The 23,687-nt window shown below is 41.0% G+C and overlaps 1 protein-coding gene across 1 annotated transcript in view; it reads right to left on the reverse strand.

Annotated features, from left to right (window-relative positions):
- The window catches only part of USH2A (usherin), a 559,229-nt gene that overhangs the window by 299,844 nt on the left and 235,698 nt on the right, over positions 1–23,687 (reverse strand). Inside the window, exons 31-33 of the mRNA XM_078392221.1 lie at positions 19,827–19,986; positions 18,399–18,570; positions 7,336–7,483 (exon numbers count right to left, since the gene is read on the reverse strand). Of these exons, the coding sequence (XP_078248347.1) occupies positions 7,336–7,483; positions 18,399–18,570; positions 19,827–19,986 (480 nt within the window). The remainder of the gene's footprint in view (positions 1–7,335; positions 7,484–18,398; positions 18,571–19,826; positions 19,987–23,687) is intronic.

Here is a 23,687-nt window from a genome sequence, read left to right on the forward strand (position 1 = left end):
CCCAAGGCTCCCTTGGAATCCATTCCAACATGGGGAAACCACTGGGGGGTGATGGGATGGGGGAAGTCTTTAATTTCCTGAAACTGCTGCCACTGGGATGATTGTACCACTGGTGGTGATTTTTTATGCTCGCCACAGTACAATACCTAGATTTAGAAATCAACAGGTCAGGGCCCTATGTGGTGCAACAAAGATGAGCCAACATTTCTGCCATTCAGTGCTTAGACCCAATTTGTCCATCCATATTCATTGAAAGAACAGTCTCAGTCCCAGCCTCTTTTTAAACTCTTTTTGTGCTAGTGTTTTCTACACCCAATTCTATTGCAAAAGCAAAGCAAAGAAAAAGCAGTGTGCTGTTTATATACTGCCTTATAACCACAGTGGTTAGACTGCTGTACTGCAACTAAAACTCTGCTCACAACTCGGGGTTCAATCCCAGGTAGCTGGCTCAAGGTTAACTCAGCCTTCTATCCTTCCGAGGTCAGTAAAATGAGTACCCAGCTCGCTGGGGGGGGGGCAATGTGTAGCCTGCATAATTAACTTGTAAACTGCCCAGAGAATGCTTGAAGAACTATGGGGCGGTATATAAGCAGCATGCTTTGCTTTTTGTTTTATAGCACTTAAAACACTCTCTGAAGGTTTACGGTTTAATTATGCAGGCTACACACACCCCGAACCGGCTATTCAATTGACCAACCTTGGAAGGATGGAAGCTTGAGTGAACCTACAGCCAAATACCTGGGATTGAACCTGGGTCATGAGCAGAGGTTTGGCTACAGTAATGCAGTCTAACCACTGCACCACAATGCTCTTTTGCAGTGTGTATTTGGCATTGAGCCCCAAATAGTTGGGCAAAGCAGGAAAGGAGAAAGGAAAGAATATACAACAGATGGAGGTAATTCTGAAATCTGAATTGGCAAAGCAGACACTTGAATAGCTTAGCCTTCTTAGCCTACTTAGGTAGAATGGGGAAGGAGAAATCCACCAAGGCTTCCTTGGGCAGATCTTCCTCCACATCACCATTCATCCAATACAAATGGCTCCTGCCAACCAGTGCCCAGCATGACCAGTGTTACCAATGAAATGAGTGTAGACTCCCTCCTTGAGCTTCTCCAATACAGGATACAAATGGGGACCCTTGGCAAATCAAGGATCTGACCTTGCAAAGAGGTCACAATGGAATGCTGAATTCCACCTGATGCTTTCTTGCCTGAGACAAAAGAATGTTTCTCCCTATAATCCATGCTTGTTTGTGTAATCCTCTGTACATAGATTTCTAAAATGCTCCCCTGTCCTGTAAACTAAAATGCTTGGCCACATATTAATTTTGATTTAGCTGATGTGAGTTACATTCTGTATTTTAAACTTCCAGGAAAACAACTAGAGTTTTCTTTATTCAAACTCCTAGGATGAGCAGGAATATCTTGTGGGTAGCAATTAGACAACAGCACAACCAATTACTGAAGAAAATGCGTACATCTAACTGTATATATTTCTATATACAGTGGTGCCTCGCATTATGACGTTAATTCGTTCCAGCGAAAATGCTGTAGAATGAAAACATCGTAATGTGAAAAGAAAAAAAACATTGAAATGCATTAAAACTCGTTTAATGCGTTCCAAAGGGCTGTAAACTCACCGTCCAGCGAAGATCCTCCATAGGGTGGCCATTTTCACTGCCTGTGCAGCGAGGAATCCATCCCAGAAAACAGCAGGGGGGGCATTTTGTTTACCCGGCAGCCATTTTGAAACTGCCGATCAGCTGTTGGAAAATCGTCGTTTTGCGAAGAATTGGTTCCCGAAGCAGGGAAGCGATCATCACAAAGCGAAATTCCCCCATAGGAAACATCGTTTTGCAATCGCAAAAGCGATCACAAAAAGTTCATTGTAATGCGGTTTCGTCATTAAAACGGGGCAATCGTAAAGCGAGGCACCACTGTAGTGTTTCTCCTGAAGAGACTAACTGCTCTATTTAGTAGGTAAATGGAGTCAGAAGCACTCATCTGTATGAAATGATAAATGTGAAGTATTTAATAGCACAACCCTCTCTATGTCTGCTGAAAAGAAGGTTCCATGCAGTCCATTGGGGGTTACTGGCAGGTTAGTGACTATAAATGTAATCTTCCTCCCCAGTTCAATCCCATTAATCAGTGAACCTTGGTATGCTAGGAAAAAGAAAGAAGCAAGATTCCAAGGACTCTAACTGAAACCTGATTGCCATATCTATTTGGCCACTTCCCAGGGCTTGGTCTATAGAAGTGCATGAAGGGAATATTGTGTTGAGGTCCTGTCACTCAAAAGGCAATTGACTGAAAGCCATGTTTTTGCATTATGCTGTCATTTTCTTAGCTATATGTAAACATTCTCCAAATGACCCCAGGGATATAAGATCCACACGAAAGTTAACATTAGGAAGAGAACTCAAAACCTTGCAACTCTTACTTGAAATTAGGCGGTAGCTAGCAAATAATTGGTCTCCTGACCCCCCTCAACCCTCCACTGCCTTAACCTGATATCTAAAGCTACCCAATGTTCTGCACGTCCAAGGGGAACATGATTAGTGCTGTATGAAAGTTGTAAAATGCACAGCAGGTCTGTCTATAATAGAACTGTGAATGTAATTAATGGGCTGTAGAATTTGTCATGGATTTTGTTTGCTGAGCTTGGAAAGAACCTGCGTTTTGCAGGTTTATTTGATTTTAAATTTCAGCTGGATGTTTGTTGGATGTTTTTTTGCTTTTCCAGGTGAGAGCTTTATTCTCTGTATAAAAGCATAGCTTTTCATGCGGTAATTGTTTACTTTGGAGCAGGATGCTTCCACTTACAAATTCCAATAAACAATAGATTTTTGTTGTCTGGAAGCACTGTGGCATGCTGGATGGTTACTTTTACCCTAGTTAGGTTGTCAGCATTTTGCTACAGTAGCTCATTTGCACAAGGCTCTTTAAAAAAAGAGGATATATTAAGTAATTTTCCCATACCCGTAACAAATGTACACCCAAATACACACAACACACATATAGGTATCAGTGGTGTCTAATAACACATGTTTTCATGCACTGTTTAACATACTTCTGTGATTACTAGCGTTCATATGGGTGGTAGAACAACAGGGGACAATGAATGTGTCAGCCACCCAAATAATGCAGAAAACAAACATGTATACATCTGGGATGAGAGATGGTTGTATTAAATTGTATACTTGTCATACACCTCTCCACACAGATCACTCAACCAAATAAATATCCTGAAATGTGATATACTTCAAATATAGTGCTTTCACCATCAGTACATCTAGCTGTAAGTATATAACTGATTATGAGGCTTCAGGACCACAGTAGGTGTCCATTCATATACTGTTTATATTACAAATACTGCTCATGTTCATAATGCTGCATAGAGGAAGATAGGCTTCAGTCAGAAGGGACATTTGTTATCATGCCACATCAAGCACCACTTTAGAGACACCCTGGCATATAACATGGGGCAGTCCAACAGGGAGTGCCAAGCAAGGTACATTGCAGTAATTTGCTAGACAGAAGGGCTGTTGAGGTTAAGGGGAAATTTTGAGATTTCATATGTCTAGCTAGATCAATAGTGGGAACCTGATTTAGCTCAAGGTTCAACTGCACAAAAATTCTTGGTCAGATCATAAAACATGAAAGTGGGGTCCCAAAATATAAGCACATTTTAGCTTAACCCCCTCATTGCCTGCAATTAATCCTTGAGCATTTTAACCATTAAAATAAGAAGATGCTATTATTGTGGAGAATGAAAGGACCTGACATTCTCCGCTCCTAAGCTACTGAAGCTTTCAGTTTATGTAGAGAAATTTGAACTGCAAGCTGTGAGGGGCTCTTCACCAGCAACCTTGGTGGGCTGTCAGCTCCCACCCCAAACATTCCTGAGAGCGTACAAGGAGCAGCCACGCTGGGCTCTGTGAAAAGGTGGGAGGAGGAAAGCCCATAAGTCACTTGGGAGCTGGGCAGCTGGGGCAGCTGGCAGGACAGGAGGATGGTCCATCACTGGAGATAAGCTAGGGTAGGGATGAAAGTTCAGGGTCATCCTAGGAGCATGGGACTCCCAGCAGAGGTTTGGCCAAAAAAGAGGAGACCTAGGGGTCTGTGGCAGAGCCTGTCCTAAGCACTACTGAGGAGCTGATTTGGAAGCAAAATGATGACCCTTGGCAAGAGCCCACCAGTGGCATCCCATTGACTAGAGGCAGGGTTGTCCATCATCTCAGTCCCAGAAAAAGCTCCAGCCCCACCAGCTCCAACACTCCTGAGACATCCAACAGGTCCCACAGCTTCCATCCCCACTCAACAAGTGCGCTTGTGGTGCAAATGCTAGTAAGGAGTAGGAGGTGGCTCACCAAAGAGCAGGAGGACCACCAGCGCCTTCCAGCTACCTCTAGCAGCCCTCATGGAATGGTGCCAAGCCCAGCCCCAGACAGGGCTTGTTTATTGCAATGACTTTACCAAGCTCAGGAATGGAAACTGAACCCAGTACAGAACTGACTGTGTCCAGCGGACTAGTGTGGGCAATCATGTCCATGTAGCACGAATTTCTTGCAATTCAACATAAATGATAGATACATTACGAAACATAGGATCATGTTATGCTGTTAAGTTGGAAATTTGGAAGAGTGAGCAACATAGTATAATGCAAGTTATTCTGAACTTTTTATTAGGTTACTGGAAAACAATTTTATTACATCAGATCATCCTTACCCTGGCAAGAAACATTCTGTGTTTTCAGTACACAGCACTGCAAAGCCCAATCATTTGCCTGCTCCCGAAACTACCACATGACCAGGCATGTGACCAACATTTAGTTAATTAGCCATTGTGATTTCTGATTGTCAATAGATTTAAGGACATGATGTTGACAATGTGACAGTAAAACTCATATTAATTTAAATTGTCCCTCAAGTCTATTTCTTATTGTACAATAAATGTACAATAAGAACACAACAGCAAGGCACCAATTCGCCAGCACATAGATGTTTCTATCAGATTTCTAACTCCCTCCAACCAGCATGTCTGGAGGTGAAATTCATCCTGGTAATAAATCCCACTGAACTCTGTGAGGCTCATCCCTAAATATACTTGTACAAGATTACATTGTTAGGAGGAGTATCTGACAGACAAAACATTTTTCCCCACAATTGATTCTTACCACGAAACATTTACATAACAGAACAAACAACAGCGGTAGCACATGCCACTGTCCATATTTAGTGTAGTATATATCTGGCAAATAAACCTGCCTTATTAAAATTTATAATTGCTTACAAATTATGCTGAATAATCAACAGTGCTATTTGAGAGCAGAAGGCAGGCTAGCAACAAGCTTGCATTAACTCACAGATTGCAATAGTTATTTATAGCTTTTAGACTATTAAATAATTGTTAAAAAAAACTTTAATCTCAACTTGACTAATCTCCTAGTATCATTGCCTGTTATATGTCTCAAAGGTGCAAGTGGATTTTTGTTCATATCATACATTTCACTTATTTTTAAAACAGGAAAAAACGTAACAAATACAAACAGCACAGTTGCCTTTTTCACTGGCCCTGCTGATGGGTTAAACACACTATGTATGTGTGCATGGAGGTTTGTTGTAGTTATAAACCATCAAATCACCTGTGACTTATGCTGACCATATGAATGAGTGATCTCTAAAACCTCAACAGCCCTGCTCAGCTCCTGCAGACTCAGGCTTCTGGCCTTGTTTTGGGAGTCAGCCCATCTCATACGTGTATGGTCTTCCTCTTTTCCTGCTGCCTTCCACCTTTCCCAGCATTAGTGTCTTTTCCAGAGAATTCTGCTTTCTCGTGATGTGCCCAAAGTAGGACAGACTCAATGTCAACATTTCTGGCTCCAGAGGCAGTTTAGGCTTGACTGGATCTACGACCCACTTGTTCATCTTTCTAGCAGTCCCCGGGGTATCTGCTAAACTCTCCTCCAGCTTCCCATTTCAAATCAATCTTTTTTTTCCTGTCAGCTTTCTTAACTCTCCAGCTTTCACACTCATACATGGTAATCAGAAATACAAGAGCATGGATGGTTTTGGTCTTGGTCTCTAATGACATATCCTTACACTTGATGATCTTTTCTAATCCTTTCCTTGCTGCCCTTCTGAGTCTCAGTCTTCTTTTGATTTTTTAAGGGGGTATGGTCTTCATTTGAACTGATGATTGAACCAAGGTACACAAAATATACCCCTGCAAAAGGTGTAGCAAAAGCTTCACCTACAAAAATCTCAGCTAGCCTTAAAGGCTTTGATCCAGGGTCCCCGAGAAAGCTAACAAACTGGCAACAGTACCTGTAGTTAGCAGTTTTTCTCACTCTCTAACATTCAGACATTATAATTAAGGTTCTATATTATACACACTTTGGAGTAAGTGTGTACTGTATAACACAGTACACTTTACTTTTGAATGATAAATAGGATTTCACTGTTAAAATTACATTTTTGCATTTTGATCCACTCTGATTTCAAGAAAAATCTGTGTGGCGTCCATGCTATATTTTTTCCTGTGTTAACCTACCACGTGAGCTAGATAAAAAGAGAGAGAAAGAGAGAAATACACAGAAAAAAGCTTTGGCTAGGCAAGGATTTTCATGTCTGTGCACTTCTCTATCCACTAGTATCTCTCCAGCATTGTACTGCCATGACATTCTGCAGAGCAGCTGGGTTAGTTGAAAGAGAAAAAGAAATGGGGCAACTCTAAATGGAGGTATGTACAGACAAGGGTTATAAACTCCTGCCTGAAATCTAAAAATTAAAAAGCCTTTTGAAAGTAGAAATATGAGGTAAACCAGTGGTTCTTAACCTTGGGTTACTCAGGTGTTTTTGGACTGCAACTCCCAGAAGCCTTCACCATCAGCTGTGCTGGCTGGGGTTTCTGGGATTTGCAGTTCACAAACACCTGAGTAACCAAGGTTAAGAACCACTGAGGTAAACTACTGAGTGCATCTAGAAGCAAATAATACTGAAACCAATGTTAACGCTAACACTACTACGCCATAAGAATCAACACTTTATTAAGATGTGGCAGAGGCATCCTTCTTTTCGATTGTTCCATAAAGCATTAAGTAAAAGAATGCAGTACACGAGAATCATCAAAAGGGAGCACTTTTGAGCCACTAAAACAGCAGAGAGAGGCTGAAAACTTCCATCTCCTACCTACAGACAATGATACTATCTCAGGTATTTTATGCGCTAAAATGATCATTAAAAATTAAGCACCACATATAAGCTGCCATTTAGAATATTAATTTACCTTTACTAATCATCTTTTTAACTTGAGGCTAAAAGAGTTCACTTACCATTCGGGTACTCTGGCTTAGTCCACGAGACGTTAAAGGAGTCAGAGGAAAATGACTGGGCATCTGGAGCAAGAACGCCTTCTGGTGTACTTTCAGTTGTTATTGCTGAAGCAGGTTCACTAACTGTACATCCACCTCCTGTACAGGCCTTTAAAAGAAAGAGGGGGGGAGTGGAGGGAGACCACAATGATAAAACATGACACATAAATACAACCTCCACACACACATAAACAGCCTATGCTGTTCAGAGAAGCCAGAACTCAAGACAATTTACAGAGGTTCTATATTTTTAGATCTCAGAACCACATAACACTTGCCTACATTGCTCTTGGCTCATTTGCGGGGAATTAGTTTTAATTATAGTTACTTAAATCCCTAAGAAATGGCAGAAGAGATTGTTTCCAAGATGAACAGGCCTCTTCACGGAAAGTACCAACTATGTGTCAGCCTGTCCTAGCAGTACCAGCTTATCTCTCAGCAAAGATCCAGAGCTCAAATTTTAAAAAGGCCTTTCAAAACGACTTTAGATTTGGAACAGATAGATAGATAGATAGATAGATAGATAGATAGATAGATAGATAGATAGATAGATAGATAGATAGATAGATAGATAGATAGATAGACAGACAGACAGACAGACAGACAGACAGACAGACAGACAGACAGACAGATAGATAGATAGAAAGAGAGAAAGAAAGAAAGAAAGAAAGAAAGAAAAGAAAGAAAGAAAGAAAGAAAGAAAGAAAGAAAGAAAGAAAGAAAGAAAGAAAGAAAGAAAGAAAGAAAGAAAGAAAGAAAGAAAGAAAGAAAGAAAGAAAGAAAGAATTCTGAATGTTGCCTGGAAATTTAACATTAAACACAAATCAAGCAAAATTCTTAATTTGGCAATGACCAAGTTAAATAAGTACAGCTATTCCCCGCTTTCTGCCTACCTGTTAAAGATAAGCATATTGAGAAAAGAAAAGAAAAGTGGGTGCCTTAATTCAGCACCACAAACATAGATGAATACAGAGAAATTAAAAGCCAGTCTTTAAAAAGCTAAGTTTCAGACCATTTTTTGCACTCTCTTCTTTCACCCTCATTACAAGGTTCTTTAATTCCTCCTCACTTTCTGCCATCAGAGTGGTATCATCTGCATATCGGAGGTTGTTGATATTTCTTCCGGCAATCTTAATTCCGGCTTGGGATTCCTCCAGTCCAGCCTTCCGCATGATGTATTCTGCATATAAGTTGTCTCCCAGCTTATTCAACTTATATGCAGAATACATCATGCGGAAGGCTGGACTGGAGGAATCCCAAGCCGGAATTAAGATTGCCGGAAGAAATATCAACAACCTCCGATATGCAGATGACACCACTCTGATGGCAGAAAGTGAGGAGGAATTAAAGAACCTTGTAATGAGGGTGAAAGAAGAGAGTGCAAAAAATGGTCTGAAACTCAACATCAAAAAAACTAAGATCATGGCCACTGGTCCCATCACCTCCTGGGAAATAGAAGGGGAAGATATGGAGGCAGTGACAGATTTTATTTTCCTGGGCTCCATGATCACTGCAGATGGAGACAGCAGCCACGAAATTAAAAGACGCCTGCTTCTTGGGAGGAAAGCGATGACAAATCTTGACAGCATGTTAAAAAGCAGAGACATCACCTTGCCAACAAAAGTCCGAATAGTCAAAGCTATGGTTTTTCCTGTCGTGATGTATGGAAGTGAGAGCTGGACCATAAAGAAAGCAGACCGCCGACGAATTGATGCCTTTGAATTGTGGTGCTGGAGGAGACTCTTGAGAATCCCCTGGACTGCAAGGAGAACAAACCTATCAATTCTAAAGGAAATCAAGCCTGAGTGCTCACTGGAAGGACAGATCCTGAAGCTGAGGCTCCAGTACTTTGGCCATCTAATGAGAAGAAAAGACTCCCTGGAAAAGACCCTGATGTTGGGAAAGTGTGATGGCAAGAGGAGAAGGGGACGACTGAGGATGAGATGGCTGGACAGTGTCTGCGAAGCAACCAACACGAATTTGACACAACTCCGGGAGGCAGTAGAAGATAGGAGGGCCTGGCGTGTTCTGGTCCATGGGGTCACGAAGAGTCGGACACGACTAAACGACTAAACGACGACGACGAAAAAGCTAAGCAGTAGCAATGAAGTACTCTGCCTAGAAAGGTGAATCAATCAGTTTTTGTTTCTCTCTCATCTGGATCCTTAAAATCTTTAGTTCTTTCTGTTAATTTCATGGAGAAACGTATAAACTTCGAAAAGCTCTTATGAGAAACCAGACTGAACAAAACTCAGTTTTGAAGATGCCACTCCTGTGGAAGGGGGTGGAAACTTTCTTGGGAAGAAAGATTTCGTAAACATTTCCCCAAATTCTCTGCTGTCATCAAATAACAGAGTGCACATTCAATTTGTTTGGGTTTGGGACAATTTCACAAAATTTCTAGAAAATTTAATGTAAAAAAATTCCATGAAGCTCTTTCTTTCGAATGGAAAGCAGCTATGAAAATGGATAGTGGATATGAAATGTGATACTTTGCATCGGTTCAGTTCTTTCAGACTTTGCATCAGGTTATAGCACAGATAGAACTACAGAGTTATTCCACCTGCTCTTTCGAGCGATCACCTCCACCAGATTCTTCACACTAGTTATCCTGTTTTTTATTTTAATATAAGCACTGATGTCCAAATCTCTCTTGTGAGTGCACGTGTGTGCGTGCACACACACTCTCTCTCTCTTTTGTTTTTTAGTTCTTTATCATATTTTTTTAAAATGGAGGACTACTGGTACGACTGTTAGGACTGAGTGTAAAATTCACTTATTTTACATTTGACTGACTAAATTTACACTTGTCAAAATGACTGTAAAACCAAATCTACTTAATATAGATATCCAAATCTGTTTAGTTCAGCAGTTAGCAATGAAATCCATGTATGTAAAGGCATTTAAATACATACATTTGAAACAATACACCCCATTTGGAAATTGTACAAAAATGGTAAATTATGGAAATTGGAAAAGTCTTTGTTTGGTTGGATAATCACTTAAAAAATCTGTCCATTTGAAAAAGACAAAAACGTTGTAGCACCTTAAAGACTGACTGCTATATTTTAATGTGAGCTTTTGTGAACAAGTCCACTGCATCAAACAGAAGAGTTTTGTCCATGAAAACTCATATTAAAATATAGCAGTTAGTCTTTAAGGTGCCACAATGTATTTTTCTTCTTTTTCTTTTCTTTTTTTCTGGATATGCTAGCACATGGCTAACTCTTCCAAAATTGCTGCATTTGGGGAAAAAATGTACAAAACGTCTACATTTTAGGACACATTCAGTTTCCAAAGGCTCATGAAAATATGGACAAATTTTCACACAGATTAATTAAAAATGCATTTTGAGAATTTGAGTGAAATTAAGCTTGACAGATTCACCCGTCCTTAGGGACTGTCTTCTTTATTATTGATCTCATGTAAGTCACTCTGGGATCTTTTTCATTTAGAGAGGGGGATAAATAAATGCCTTAGTAGCCAAAGAAACAAACGAATGAATGTGTCTACTGAGAAGTGAGCTCCACTGAGTTCAGTGAGACTTACTCTCACTTGGTCATAGTCTAGCTTTCGCCAGGTGGCAAAATAAAAGTTGAAACGAGAACTATCAATATTAGTAGCAAACATGAAGGATTTAGCAGTTGGTCTTGAAACATTCATAAAACCAAAGCATTTTGGAAAAAGAAACTCATCAAAGAAAATGATTGAAATAAAAAACTGTCCTGTAATTAAGCAGTAGTCAGAAATATAGATATCCAGTTAGACTTTAAAGTGTTGTTTTATAATCTTATTGAATAATTTGATTTGATTTAATCATCATACATATCAAATCCTGTTCATGCTCATCTGAGGCTATGCCTCGCTAAGGAATTGTATTGTATTTGTTATTGCATGTTTTATGTAATATTTTGTGTTATTTTACTGTTTTATGTTATATTGGAAGCCGCCTAGAGTGGTCTTATAGACCAGATGGGCAGGGTACAAATCAAATAAATATATAAAATAAAATAAATTGTTTCTAAGAAAATGCAAAGTATTGTCCTAAAAGTATCACAATATTAAGAGACAAATAAAATTGGTCTTCAGATTGATTGATTGATACATATCCCCTAAACAGATTTAGGACCTTGGATAGCTCACTTAAAGTTTGACATACCGTAGTCCCATAACACATTCACAACTCCTTACTCGGAAAGCTCTCAGCTGGCATTGGGGCAGCAACAGGAAGCTTGGACTCACTAGGCCCCAAAGTGTTCCAGTTTAAGCCCTTCCTCCCAGGCAAGCCACATTTAGGTAAAGGTAAAGGTTCCCCTTGACATTTAGTCCAGTTGTATCCGACTCTAGGGGGCGGTGCTAATCCCTGTCTACAAACCGTAGAGATAGCGTTTGTCCATAGACAGTTTCCGTGGTCACATGGCCAGTGCGACTAGAAACGGAATGCCGTTACCTTCCCACCAAGGTGGTACCTATTTATCTACTCGCATTTGCATACTTTCGAAATGCTAGGTTGGCAGGAAAGCCACATTTAGGTGTCTGTAAAATGCCTATTTGTCAGGTAGAACTGCAGAATACAGAATTATGGAATTTGTAGCTCAAAAATCCAGCACCTGTGACATAGGAGTCCCTAGCTTCCAGGGCCATGGATGCCAAAGTACTCTGAAGCAGCTTTGAACTTGACTGTTGTTTGTTTTTTTTGTCATTTGGAACCATCTCTTTGTAGCCTTCCAGTCTCCATTTTCTGCTGTTGACATAGTTGAGGCTGTATTGTCTGTTTTGCTTCAGTCACTGTCCATCTGCTTGACTGCAGGATGTTGTCTTCACTTACACCTACTCATGCCCAGGTCTGGCCCTATTTTTTACACTGAGGTGTTGAAGGATATGTTCGTCTAAGTGAGGCCTGATACAAATGGACCTACTCTAGCTGTGACTTACTACTCTAAATTAAGGTATGCTAGAGTAGGCCCATTTGAATCAATTGAACTTATAGAGGAGGTGACTCACCAAATCCTCACTGATTCAACAGGCCTACTCTAGTGCACTTTACCACCCTAAACAGCAGGTTTTAGCCACTATCTCATGAATGCCATGTCACCACCTTAGTGGGAACTATGAACTTAGAAAGAAGCCACAGGTAGCATCATGAATTTACAAATCTGTTATCTCATCAATGCCATAATTGTGCATACATGGTGAGAAACGGGGTTTGTGTCACCACAACCCCTTTTAAGGGTACAGTATTGTCTTCCTTCCTTCCCTTCCAGTTTGAACACAAGAAAACTAGACCATTAAGACTTTGTACATTTACACTGTAGCTTCTCTTCCATAGGATGGAAAGCACAGCATCCTTGTGGCATCTGGCCATACAGACCATGTTCAGCTCAAATTGGAGGAGAGGGGGTCCCCTATGTATAAGAGCATCCGTGTGCTTCTTTTTGCTCTACCATATTGTGCTGCATCCTTGTCAGCCATCCCTTCAATAAACCATCTGTTGAATCAGTGGTTTTCTGTTTTAAGCAGAGTACCAAGAACGTAGGCTCAGGAAGGTCTGGCTGACCCAAAACATCTAATTAGTACACTCAGAATAAGGGAGAATATAATTTGCAAGATACCAGTGCAACCCAACACTGAACCATAAGGACAATCTAAGTATGAAAGTTAAGATCCAGCAAAACTAAAAGCCTTGGGATTATCAAAAATGAAAACTAAACATTCTGTTCATTTTGATTTTGACAGGAGTCTATCAACATTTGAAAATTTTGTCATGTGGATAGGAAGAAGTTGAGATTTCAGAAGATTAAACATCAAAGAAACTAGCACTGGCAGCTTTGTCCATTGTGGACCATCAAGGCTGACCTTAACAAAATCCTTTGGCTATAATATTTTCCCATTTAAAGCCATGTGTATTTCCACATTACAACTCATTCCTCAAGGCAAATGTCTTTGCTACCTATGTGGTGCCTGTATTGTCTGCTATCTTCCATTAACCTAATTTGTTGAGTATGTTGCCTTCACTAGGTTATGTTGCCTAGGTTGAGTATGTTGCCTTCACTACTGGATAGCTGTGGCCTCCTACCTTCCTATATGCTAAGCAGCAATAAGAGACCATTTATTCATATACAGAAATGCTATTTAAAGCTAATGAAGCACTGAGGATGGATGCTTAGAGCATGGTTGGATACTAAGCAACTTGGTGCCCTAGCATATATCTAGATGTTCTCTGCTAGCAATCATCTCATGTCTTTCTGGCTTTTACCTTGCAGGCCAGCAATACACAGAATGAGAAAGAAGGGTGACAGAAAGAAGAGAACAGAAAGTGGCCAGCCCATCATAAGAATTAGGTCCTGGACATGGTTTTACCATGAGAAAGGAAAAAAAGGAAAGTTTCCCCACTTTCAGTTTGTGTATCAGACTATGGTAGTGGAGATCTTGATTCAAATCCCCACCCAACCATGAATTTTACTGGGTGCCTTTAGGTCAGTTACAGTTTCGTACTTTAGTCTACCTTCAGAGTTGATGTGGGGATGATGGAGTACACGTATGTTGTACTCCATCAAGAAAAGAGGTAATTAGAAGGAAAAGAATGAGTCATAATGCTATGTTTATAACTAAAGCACGATGCTTGTGAGTAACAAAATTAGCCATGAAGATGAGACATTAGAAATAAATTGACCTTTATTTATCACAAACAAAATTTATAATTTGTTGTTGTTGTATGCTGTCAAGTAGCTTCCAACTTATGGCAAACCTCTGAATGAGTGATCTCCAAATTGTCCTGTACTCAGCTCCTGCAGACTCAAGCCTATGGCTTCCTTTATAGAGTAAGCCCATCTCATATGTGGTCTTCCTCTTTTCCTGCTCCCTTTCACCTCTCCCAGAATTATTATCTTTTCCATGGATGTGCCCACTTCTCATGATATGCCCACTTATAAGATAGAATCATACAAATACGTATGAAAAGACCATGTAACTGGCCACATATTTATGGCCTGAACAACAAAAACTCAGCTACCATCTATTTAGTCACAGATGTTCAACTGTGACTTATACCAGTGGGAGTACATGTAATGCATGTATTAACTGTGTACAGAACGGCAATAAGTGTACATAATTCCTTGCCATTCACTATGCTGACATATGCAAAGGACAAACAAATACCATCAACATGGATTCCAAGTCATACTTAATTAATCCAAATGTCCTTGCTTTGGTGGGCTTTTTCAGACAGCCCTTTATTGTTACTTGAACATAGATTATTTTCTTTGAGGTATAATATGGTGTAATATTAGAGTATTCAAGAGCATGTTGGACAAAATGAATGCATACAGAGTGTCTAAACATAAATGTAAATGTATTCATAATCAAGAGCAGAATATTTTTCTATGGCATTTATCAAAGCAAATGTCCTTATATAGGTATTACTATAAAAATGATGAGAGTGTTCAAAACAAATAGGGACAATCTCATGTTTATATTCAAGATATTTTTCGGTTGTACTATGGAACTTAAACTGTTCTGTAATAAAAACAAAACAAAAGAAAATGACTGCACAGAAAACCGGCAATGACATTTAAAAGGCATTTAAAAATGCTACTGGTTTGCAATGTGCATCCCCTTGCACTTTCACAGACTTAGTTTTGCGTGATGTTACAGAGAAATAGTGTCGTGAAAAAACAACAAAAACAAGATATAAGGAACCTGAGATTCAGTTCCCTCTTTCTGCCAAATTTAGGCACACATATAAATCCCTATATATATTGGCAATGTATGGCCACCACTGTTGGCTTTTTGTACCTTCTTTGTAAGTACTTTAATAATATACAAAGAGATCATAATCCCAACAACCTTGCTGTTCACTGTGGTGCATTATCTGGAACTCAGAGCATACCTCCTGCTGCTTAGTACGGTAACCCCATATAACAAGAACAACAACACTGACTTATTAGCTTGGTACCTGCTTACCAGTCTGCCTCTGACTGTCCGACTGTCCTGCTAGTGGCAGAATCAAGTGACAGATCCTAGTAAGTACCATCCCAGTGATGCCACCACAATGGCTTGAGACATATTTGTGGCATTTCCAGGTTCCTTCTTCCTTCTCATTCGGCCAGACGGCCAGCTTCCATCACCAGCTATTTCCACCTGCTTCACCCTCTGCCCTTTCTTGCCCAACTTCTTTCCCCTGTGCAAAAAATAAATCCCTACAACCCCAAGGCCATCTTCTGCCTTTGCAGTGTTCCCACTTACCATCAAGGGGCCATGCTTACCTGGCCAAGGTATTAGTAATAAAAACAATATGTACTGGGCTTTATAGCATGTATGACAGGCTCTGTCATTGCCTGCCTCCTTAGTTCCAGGATGGAGTGCTAGGGCAGGGATCTTGAAGGTGTCAAGACACAGGTTAAAGCAAAGTGTGCCAATTATATGCCTCCCCATAGCACTTAAAACACTCTCTGGGCTTTTTACAATTTAATTGAGCTGGATTCTCAATTTAATGATCTTAGAAGGATAGAAGGCTGAGTCAGCTTTGAGCTGACTACCTGAACCTGTTGGGATGTAACTCACGTTGTCAGCAGAGTCTTGATTGCAGTACTGCAGTTTAACCACTGTGCCACAAAGCTCCTTTAAGATTTAAGGCATATTCTTGTCTCATACATATCTCTTCCTTGGCTACCTCTTTCTTTTGCCAGCTTCTATCAGCTGCCTCTTCACTATGTTCTATTGTTATCGCTCTCACATTTCTTTTGCCTGGCTCCTCGCTCCAGTAAAGTAGCAGCAGTAAACTGACAGTATTTTGCCTTTGCATGGATTCTGCTTAGAATAAATATTAAAAAAACAACAACACAGAATGGGACCTAAAATGGCCATACTCTTCAACGCTGCTATGGATCACTATGTAGGAAGTCTTAAACTGCTTTGCGAGCATCCATGAAGTCCATGGGTGTTGGGGAGTTGGGAGGCAAACACAAGAATGCAGAACCCCTTGGGGGCTCAACGCTGCATTCTGCCCACCCCATCATAGAGCTTCCCCTCCTCTTTTTGAAAATGCTAAGCACCATTTCATACCAGTTGTCCAAAGAAAAACACAAGAAGAGGGAAGGAGAAACTACTCTCCCAAAATTGGTTATCCCTTCAGTAAAATTATCCTACCTCCCCCCACACATTCTGCATTTTTGCAGGCCACTTAAGGACATTTCCCTGATATCTGTTAGCCTCCAAACAAAAGGGATAAAAGCATGTCCTTTCTCAATTGAAAGTCTGATATTACCTAAAAAGGCCTGTACAGTATCTGTTCATCTTGAACATAGTGGTCTTAATGTCTTCGAAGGAGGCAACTGGCCTTATAAATGTCTGCCAGTTTTGCCAAGGAGTAAAAAAAATACTACCAATTCCATTAATTATCTAAATAGATGAAATTCAAAAATCTTTTTTATAAGATTTAGAAGGCATAATCCCAAGTCAATTGATTAATATGCCTATAAATATCATTCATAAATATAGTGTATAGTCCTATTGTATTTCCAGTGACAGTCTATGCCATGAACCTTCAAGATTTTCAAATCTAAATTTGGGATCTGGAACAAAGCAGACCAACTCAGAATGAGTCAGAGCAGAAGCAGGTGGTTTTTTTTATAAAGTACAGAAACAAGGTTTTTCAGTGCACATCTATAAAATCGAAATATTCATATGCTGTGAGAGGGTCAATGTAAGCACCCCTTTGGGGGCCTCCTGGAAGGCCCGGAGGAGACTCCAGTTCTGGGGACCCAAGAGGACACAGACCTGAGAAGACAGCCAACAAATGGCAGTGAAGAGGCGAGAAAGGATGTGGCACATCTGGAGGAGGAGGTTTAAGGAAGGGCAGTTGAGGTTAAAAGAAAATGATATAAGCTGCCTTGGGTCCTTTTATGCAAAAAGGCAGGGTAAAGATATTTTAAATAAACAAATAAAAGGGAGGAGAATTATTTGGAGAGACTCATTAGTCTCAGGGAGAGAGGAATGGGACAAGGCCGAGGGAGAGTTAAACCTTGTTCTCTGCACCACTGAAGACATGCACTATACATACATGCAGAACCCCTGGACAGGGATTCGGGTGGGGGCTGAGGAAAGGATGCAGGGCAGTACCTATGTATTCAGCCTGCCAGCATTGCCAACCCTAATACTGGCCGTGGAGGTTTCAACACCAAGTTCCCACCCAAATGCAGAAAAGGCGCTGGAGGCGCAAGGTGTAAAAGGAGTGCCAGAGGTGGCAGCAAGAAGAACTGGGCACCTGTCCTGAGTTGCTGGTCCTACAAAATCTCCCTGAAGGGTGTAGGACACAATGACAATTTTGGTCCAGTCGTGTTCTACTCTAGGAGGCGGTGCTCATCCCCGTTTCCAAGCCATAGAGCCAGCATTTGTCCGAAGACAATCTTCCGTGGTCACATGGCCAGTGCGACTTAGACACGGAACGCTGTTACCTTCCCACCGAGGTGGTCCCTATTTATCTACTTGCATTTGCATGCTTTCGAACCGCTAGGTGGGCGGGAGCTGGGACAAGTGACGGGAGCTCACTCCGTCGCGTGGATTTGATCTTACGACTGCTTGGTCCCTAACCACCAGGACAGTTAGGGGCTTTATTGAATTCCTGATGCCAAACAGAGACTGTGAACCACCCAACCCCAATGAAACTAGGGGCTGAGAAGAGAATAGACTGTTTCTTTAAAAATGCATTTAAAATATTTCTCCCCTCCCCCCAAACTTTCACCTTGAAAGGACCCAAGGCGGCTAGTGGTGGAAACTTACCCCCTGGGTGGACTATGGGAATAGGACGTGGCTGGTGCCTATCAGTACTTTGTAACCCACTCCCCTGCTGTAATAAAGTCTAGCTCAAGCAGTTCTGACAGACTGAAGTTCACAGAGACCATTGCCGATGATGATGGATGGGGGTGGCAGCGCTCACATATGCTTACAAGCAGTTTATCACTCAGTCATCCCACTATATACTAATACTGGTATTAGTATTACTATTAGTATTATTTGCTACTTACTGCTAGCTTAAAGAAGTATTCAGTGCCAGGAGAAAGGTGCCTGATAGTATAATCCCGCGAAAGAACTGTAGAATTATATATTACATTCCAAACTGTAACATTTTCCTCATTGTTGGCGATGTACAGAATATAGCGCTGTAGATTTCCATTTACTTCTGCTGGTGTCTGCCAACTAAAAACAGAAGCAACACATTATTATGTTTTAAAAGTAACTTACACAGTAGTTTAAAGAAGAAAATCTTTATGATAATAACTTAAAAGGTGAAAAGTTACTAAAAGTGACCAAGGGGGTGATCGGACAAGCATGCAGCTCACTATTTGGTTTGCTTGTGGTGTGTTTTGATAATCCCTATTTTCCAGTGATCCATCCAGCCATTCTCCTCCTTTCTGGCATAGCACTAGGACTGCAGTTTATTTTGTATGATTGGGAGTGCTCCTGATTATCCTATTCTTCAGTTTGTGTGGTTTATTAATTCACTCCCTAATAGAGCTGTGGGCAGTGTTCTTTTCAGTAATAACCTTGTGATATATGCAATGGGTTGTAATAATAGATAGGATGGAGGAGAAACCATCCTTCACTATTCTCTTCTTCTTGCAATTTTTTAAAAAATATTCTTCTAAGTGGTGCAGCACCATTTCAGATATAATGGAATATCCATGCTAGGTTAATGTATTACTGTAGTGCTATGCCACTTTTTAAATTAAACAAAAACAAAAGCAGGAGGTTGCCATTGCCTGCAGAATAATAGCCACAACAAAAGGCAGAGAAAGGGGGCATCAGTAATCAAAAGGGGGAGAAATTTGAGTGATCGGAAGTGCTGTCTGGCTCCTTTCTATGGGAGAAGAAACATATCCCACATGAATGGAAGGATCACTCAAATGTAAAATAAAAATAAATTGCACCAAAGATAAGAGCCTTTTAAGTGTGACCTGGATTGCTCCAAATTCCCTCAGTCTAGTCTTGTCCTAGGAAGGCCTGTTTCCTGGGTTCATTTCAAACATCTAGTGTTTGATTTTACCCATTTTGTGCAGTTGAAGTCCAAATTATTATGGAAATATCTTAGGGTAAAAGTGAAACACTCATCATATCACAAGCATATTTTCCCATGCAAAGCTTTGTGCTGAAGTTCTGGCCATATGTAGGTTACACTGATTGCATGAAGACAAAATGGAAATTAAGAAGGTAAGTGATAATCAAAGGTTCACAAAGCTACTAAATTAATCATTTCTATGCATTTAATCATAATAAGTTATATTTTATATCTTAAACTCTAGTGCTGATTTGTCTAATCAGGCAAGCCCTGTCTGGGAATTCCAGGAAGCCCCTTCCCTTGCTATTGAGTGTGCCTTGATCACTCAAAAAGAGCAGTCCTAGTCAATATTGATCTACCCCAATAAAACTAGTGAAAGAGAAAATTTGTACTTAACTGTGCATATATTGTTTTAGAATCCAAAACTGTCAGAATTGGTGCATCCACATGAGTTGGTGACAACTGAGCTGTAAACAAGGTGACTTGGGAACTGTTTGTGCAGCCAACAATGGTGCAGGCAGTGATAAGAAACCGATAAGCTGTAAAAACTCTTAAATCTGCAAATATATAAAAGAGGTTAAAAGGTTTTTTTTTTCCATTTGGATTTTCAAAAGATTATTAAATTGATTTTTCTAGTTCAAAAATTCATTGTTTTATTATGAGACTGTGTATTTGTATTAGATACTACAAAAAAAGTCAAAATTCAACTGAATTTGTTAAAATTGGGCTCTGGCCACATTAAGAGGAAAATAAGACGATCTCAGAAGACTGAAGAAATCAAAGTAAAATTTAAACCAAAATTACGAATGCTGAAAGGGAATATACTATCACCACAAAAATACAACAAATGTTACAGTCAGCAAAGGACAGAAGGGACCCCCTCACCACCGCAGGAGTATACCGGATACCTTGCAGTTGTGGCCAGGTATATATTGTAACCACAAAACGAAGCATCCACACCAGAATCAAAGAACATGAGAGACACTGCAGCCTAAAACACTCCAGAAAATCTGCAGTAGCTGAACATGCCCTGAAACAAACTGGACACAAAATTCTATTTCAAAATACTGAAATACTGGACAACACCAGCAATCATTACGTCAGATTGCACAGGGAAGGCATTGAAATCCACAAGCACAAGCACAGTTTCAACAAAAAAGAGGAAAATATGAAGCTCAACAAAACTTGGCTCCCAGCTATCGAACATACTACGTGCAAAAGGTCAACGAACTCTACCCACCCACAAGGACAGGGGATCACTACACACTAAAGACCAGCTAATGACACCCATCAACCACAGGAACAGATAATCTCTTACCCTTAGCACAACAATACACCCACAACAATACACACTAATCACCCATCAACAGGAAAAGACAAAAGCCTATCTCACAGCCATAAATACTGCACCCCCAAGCCAACTACACCAGAGTAGAGGTTCCTGTCCTCTGAAGATGCCGGCCATAGAGACTGGCAAAACATCAGGAAGAACAACCTTCAGAACACGGTCAAAGAGCCTGAAAAACCCAGAACAAATAATATATTATCTGTTCTGTTTCCCCTAAAATAAGACCTAAGCTGAAAATAAGCTCTAGTATGATTTTTCAGGATGCTCGTAATATAAGCCCTAGCCCCAAAATAAGCCCCATTTAAGTGAAATTCCACCCTCCATCATTGTGCAGCAACCAGAAGAAGATGACATGAGACCGTATTTGAATAAATGTACTGTAGATTGTTGTACATGAAAAAAAATCCCCTGAAAATAAACCATAATGCATTTTTTAAAGAGAAAAATTTAATATAAGACCCTGTCTTATTTTGGGGGAAACACGGTATCAGGATTTTTAAAAATGAAAAGGTGGAAACAATATACTGAAGAACTATGCATAAGAGATAAAAGGATGTTCTTTGAGGAAGAATCCTATAATTAAGAGCCTGAAGTTTTAAAAAATGAATTGAAAGCTGCTTTCAAAGTACTTGAAATAAATAAATCACAGGGAGTAGATGGGATACTGGTAGAACTATTCCAAGCTGCAGAGACTGAATCTGTCAAAACCCTAACAAGACTATGCCAACAAATATGGAAAAGAAAACAATGGTCAATAGACTGGAAACATTCAATATACACTCCAGTCCACAAGAAAGGAGATGCCAAGGAGTACAGTGCTATTTATTTATTTATTTATTTATTTATTTATTTATTCATTCATTCATTCATTCATTCATTCATTCATTCATTCATTCATTCATTCATTCATTCATTCATTCATTCATTTATACCCCTCTATCTAGTCATTTCGACCACTCTAGGCGGCTTAAACATAAAGGATAACAAGTTCAAGAAAAATTTATAACAATTAATTAATTAAATGATTCTGCGATGGGAAAAATACAAAATAAATCAAATAAAGAGAAAAAGAATAAAAAAGGAAAGAGGACAGGAATTAACTGGAAGGGAAGGCCTGCCTATACATCCACGTTTTTAGTTGGTTTTTAAAAGTACCCAGCAACGGTGCAGTGTGAATCTCCGGAGGTAGGTTATTCCAGAGGCGAGGAGCCACCGCCGAGAAGGCCCGGTTTCTAGTTCTTTCCTTCCGGGCCTCCCTCGGTGTCAGGCTCCTCAGCCTCACCTCCTGGCTCGCGCAGGTGACACGGGTAGAACTAGTTGGGAGTAAGCGTTCCGCCAAGTATCGAGGTCCTAAACCATTTCGGGCTTTATATGTAAGCATTAACACTTTGAAGTCAATGCGGAAACGGATGGGCAGCCAGTGCAGCATGGCCAGAGTAGGAGAGATATGTTGCACCACTTGAAGTTTCCGCATCAGCTTCAAAGGAAGCCCTATGTAGAGCGGGTTACAGTAGTCTAACCTAGAAATTATGAGCACATGTACTAAGGTAGTGAGCACCCCCATGTCTAGGTAAGGTCGCAGCTGGGCAATCCGCCAAAGGTGGAAAAAGGCGGTGCAGACTGCCGATGCCACCTGCGTTTCCATGGTGAGCATCGGGTCCAGGTGTACCCCCAGGCTGCGGACCCCACTCTTCGCGGCTAGGGCCAGGCCCCAAACATGAGGGAGTTTCCCAAGCCACCATCCATAGGGCCACCCACCCTCAGAACTTCTGTCTTCTCCGGGTTCAGCCTCAGCCTGTTCTCCTGCATCCATTGCTGTACGGCCCCCAGGCAGCGCTGGAGGGACAGGACGGCATCACCTACAGTTGGTGGAAAGGAAATATAGAGCTGGGTATCATCAGCATATTGATGACACGATGCTCCACAGCCCCTGATGACTCCACCCAGCAGCCTCATATAGATGTTAAACAGCACTGGGGAGATGATCGACCCCTGTGGAACCCCACAATTGAGATTCCACGGGGCCAAAATACTCTCCCCAAGCTGCACTCTCTGGCAGCGGTCCTCCAAGAAGGAACGGAACCAGGCCAGAGCAAAGCCACCGATACCCAACTCAGAGAGCCTCCCCAGGATGATACCGTGGTCGACGGTATCGAAGGCTGCCAAGATGTCTAGGAGGACCAACAAAGAAATTTTACCGCTGTCGGCCTCCCTCAACAAGTCATCGTACAGGGCGTCCAATGCCGTCTCTGTACCGTGGCATGGCCTGAAGCCCAACTGAAAAGGATCCAGGGCATCTGTTTCATCCAGATGTGCCTGAAGCTAGTCAGCCACCACCCTCTCGACCACTTTGCTCATGAAAGAAATATTGGTGACGGGCCTATAATTGCCAATTTTGTGCACCACCAAATTAGGTTTCTTTCTTATGGGCCTAATGAGTGTCTCCTTGAGGGCAGAGGGAAACCTGCCCTCAAGGAAAGACCCATTTATTATTGCAGTGGCCCATTCTGTTGTTAGCGGCCTGGCTGCTTTGATTAGCCAGGCTGGGCAAGGGTCCAAGGAGGAGGTGGTGGCTCAACAGCAGTCCAGCACTCTGGCCACAGAATCAGGCGTGACAGGCTGAAAGGAGTCAAGGGTTACCGGGCAAGACGGAGCGCTGGACATCTCTGCTCGACTCACTGTGTCCAAAAAAGGAGAGAGGTCCCATCGAATGGCCTCCACTTTAGATTTTAAAAAGGTTGCAAACTGGTCAGGTGAAAAACTAGGGGGAGGCCTATCATCCAGACCAGTTCCAGATAGGTCGCGCACTATACGGAATAACTCCGCCTGCTGGTTGGATGCTATAGGACAATTATATTAATTTTCCATGCAAGCAAAATGTCTCAAGCCAAGATCTCTAGTGAGAAAGAC

Source organism: Pogona vitticeps, chromosome 1, assembly GCF_051106095.1.
Source record: "Pogona vitticeps strain Pit_001003342236 chromosome 1, PviZW2.1, whole genome shotgun sequence".
Classification (NCBI taxonomy): Eukaryota; Metazoa; Chordata; class Lepidosauria; order Squamata; family Agamidae; genus Pogona; species Pogona vitticeps.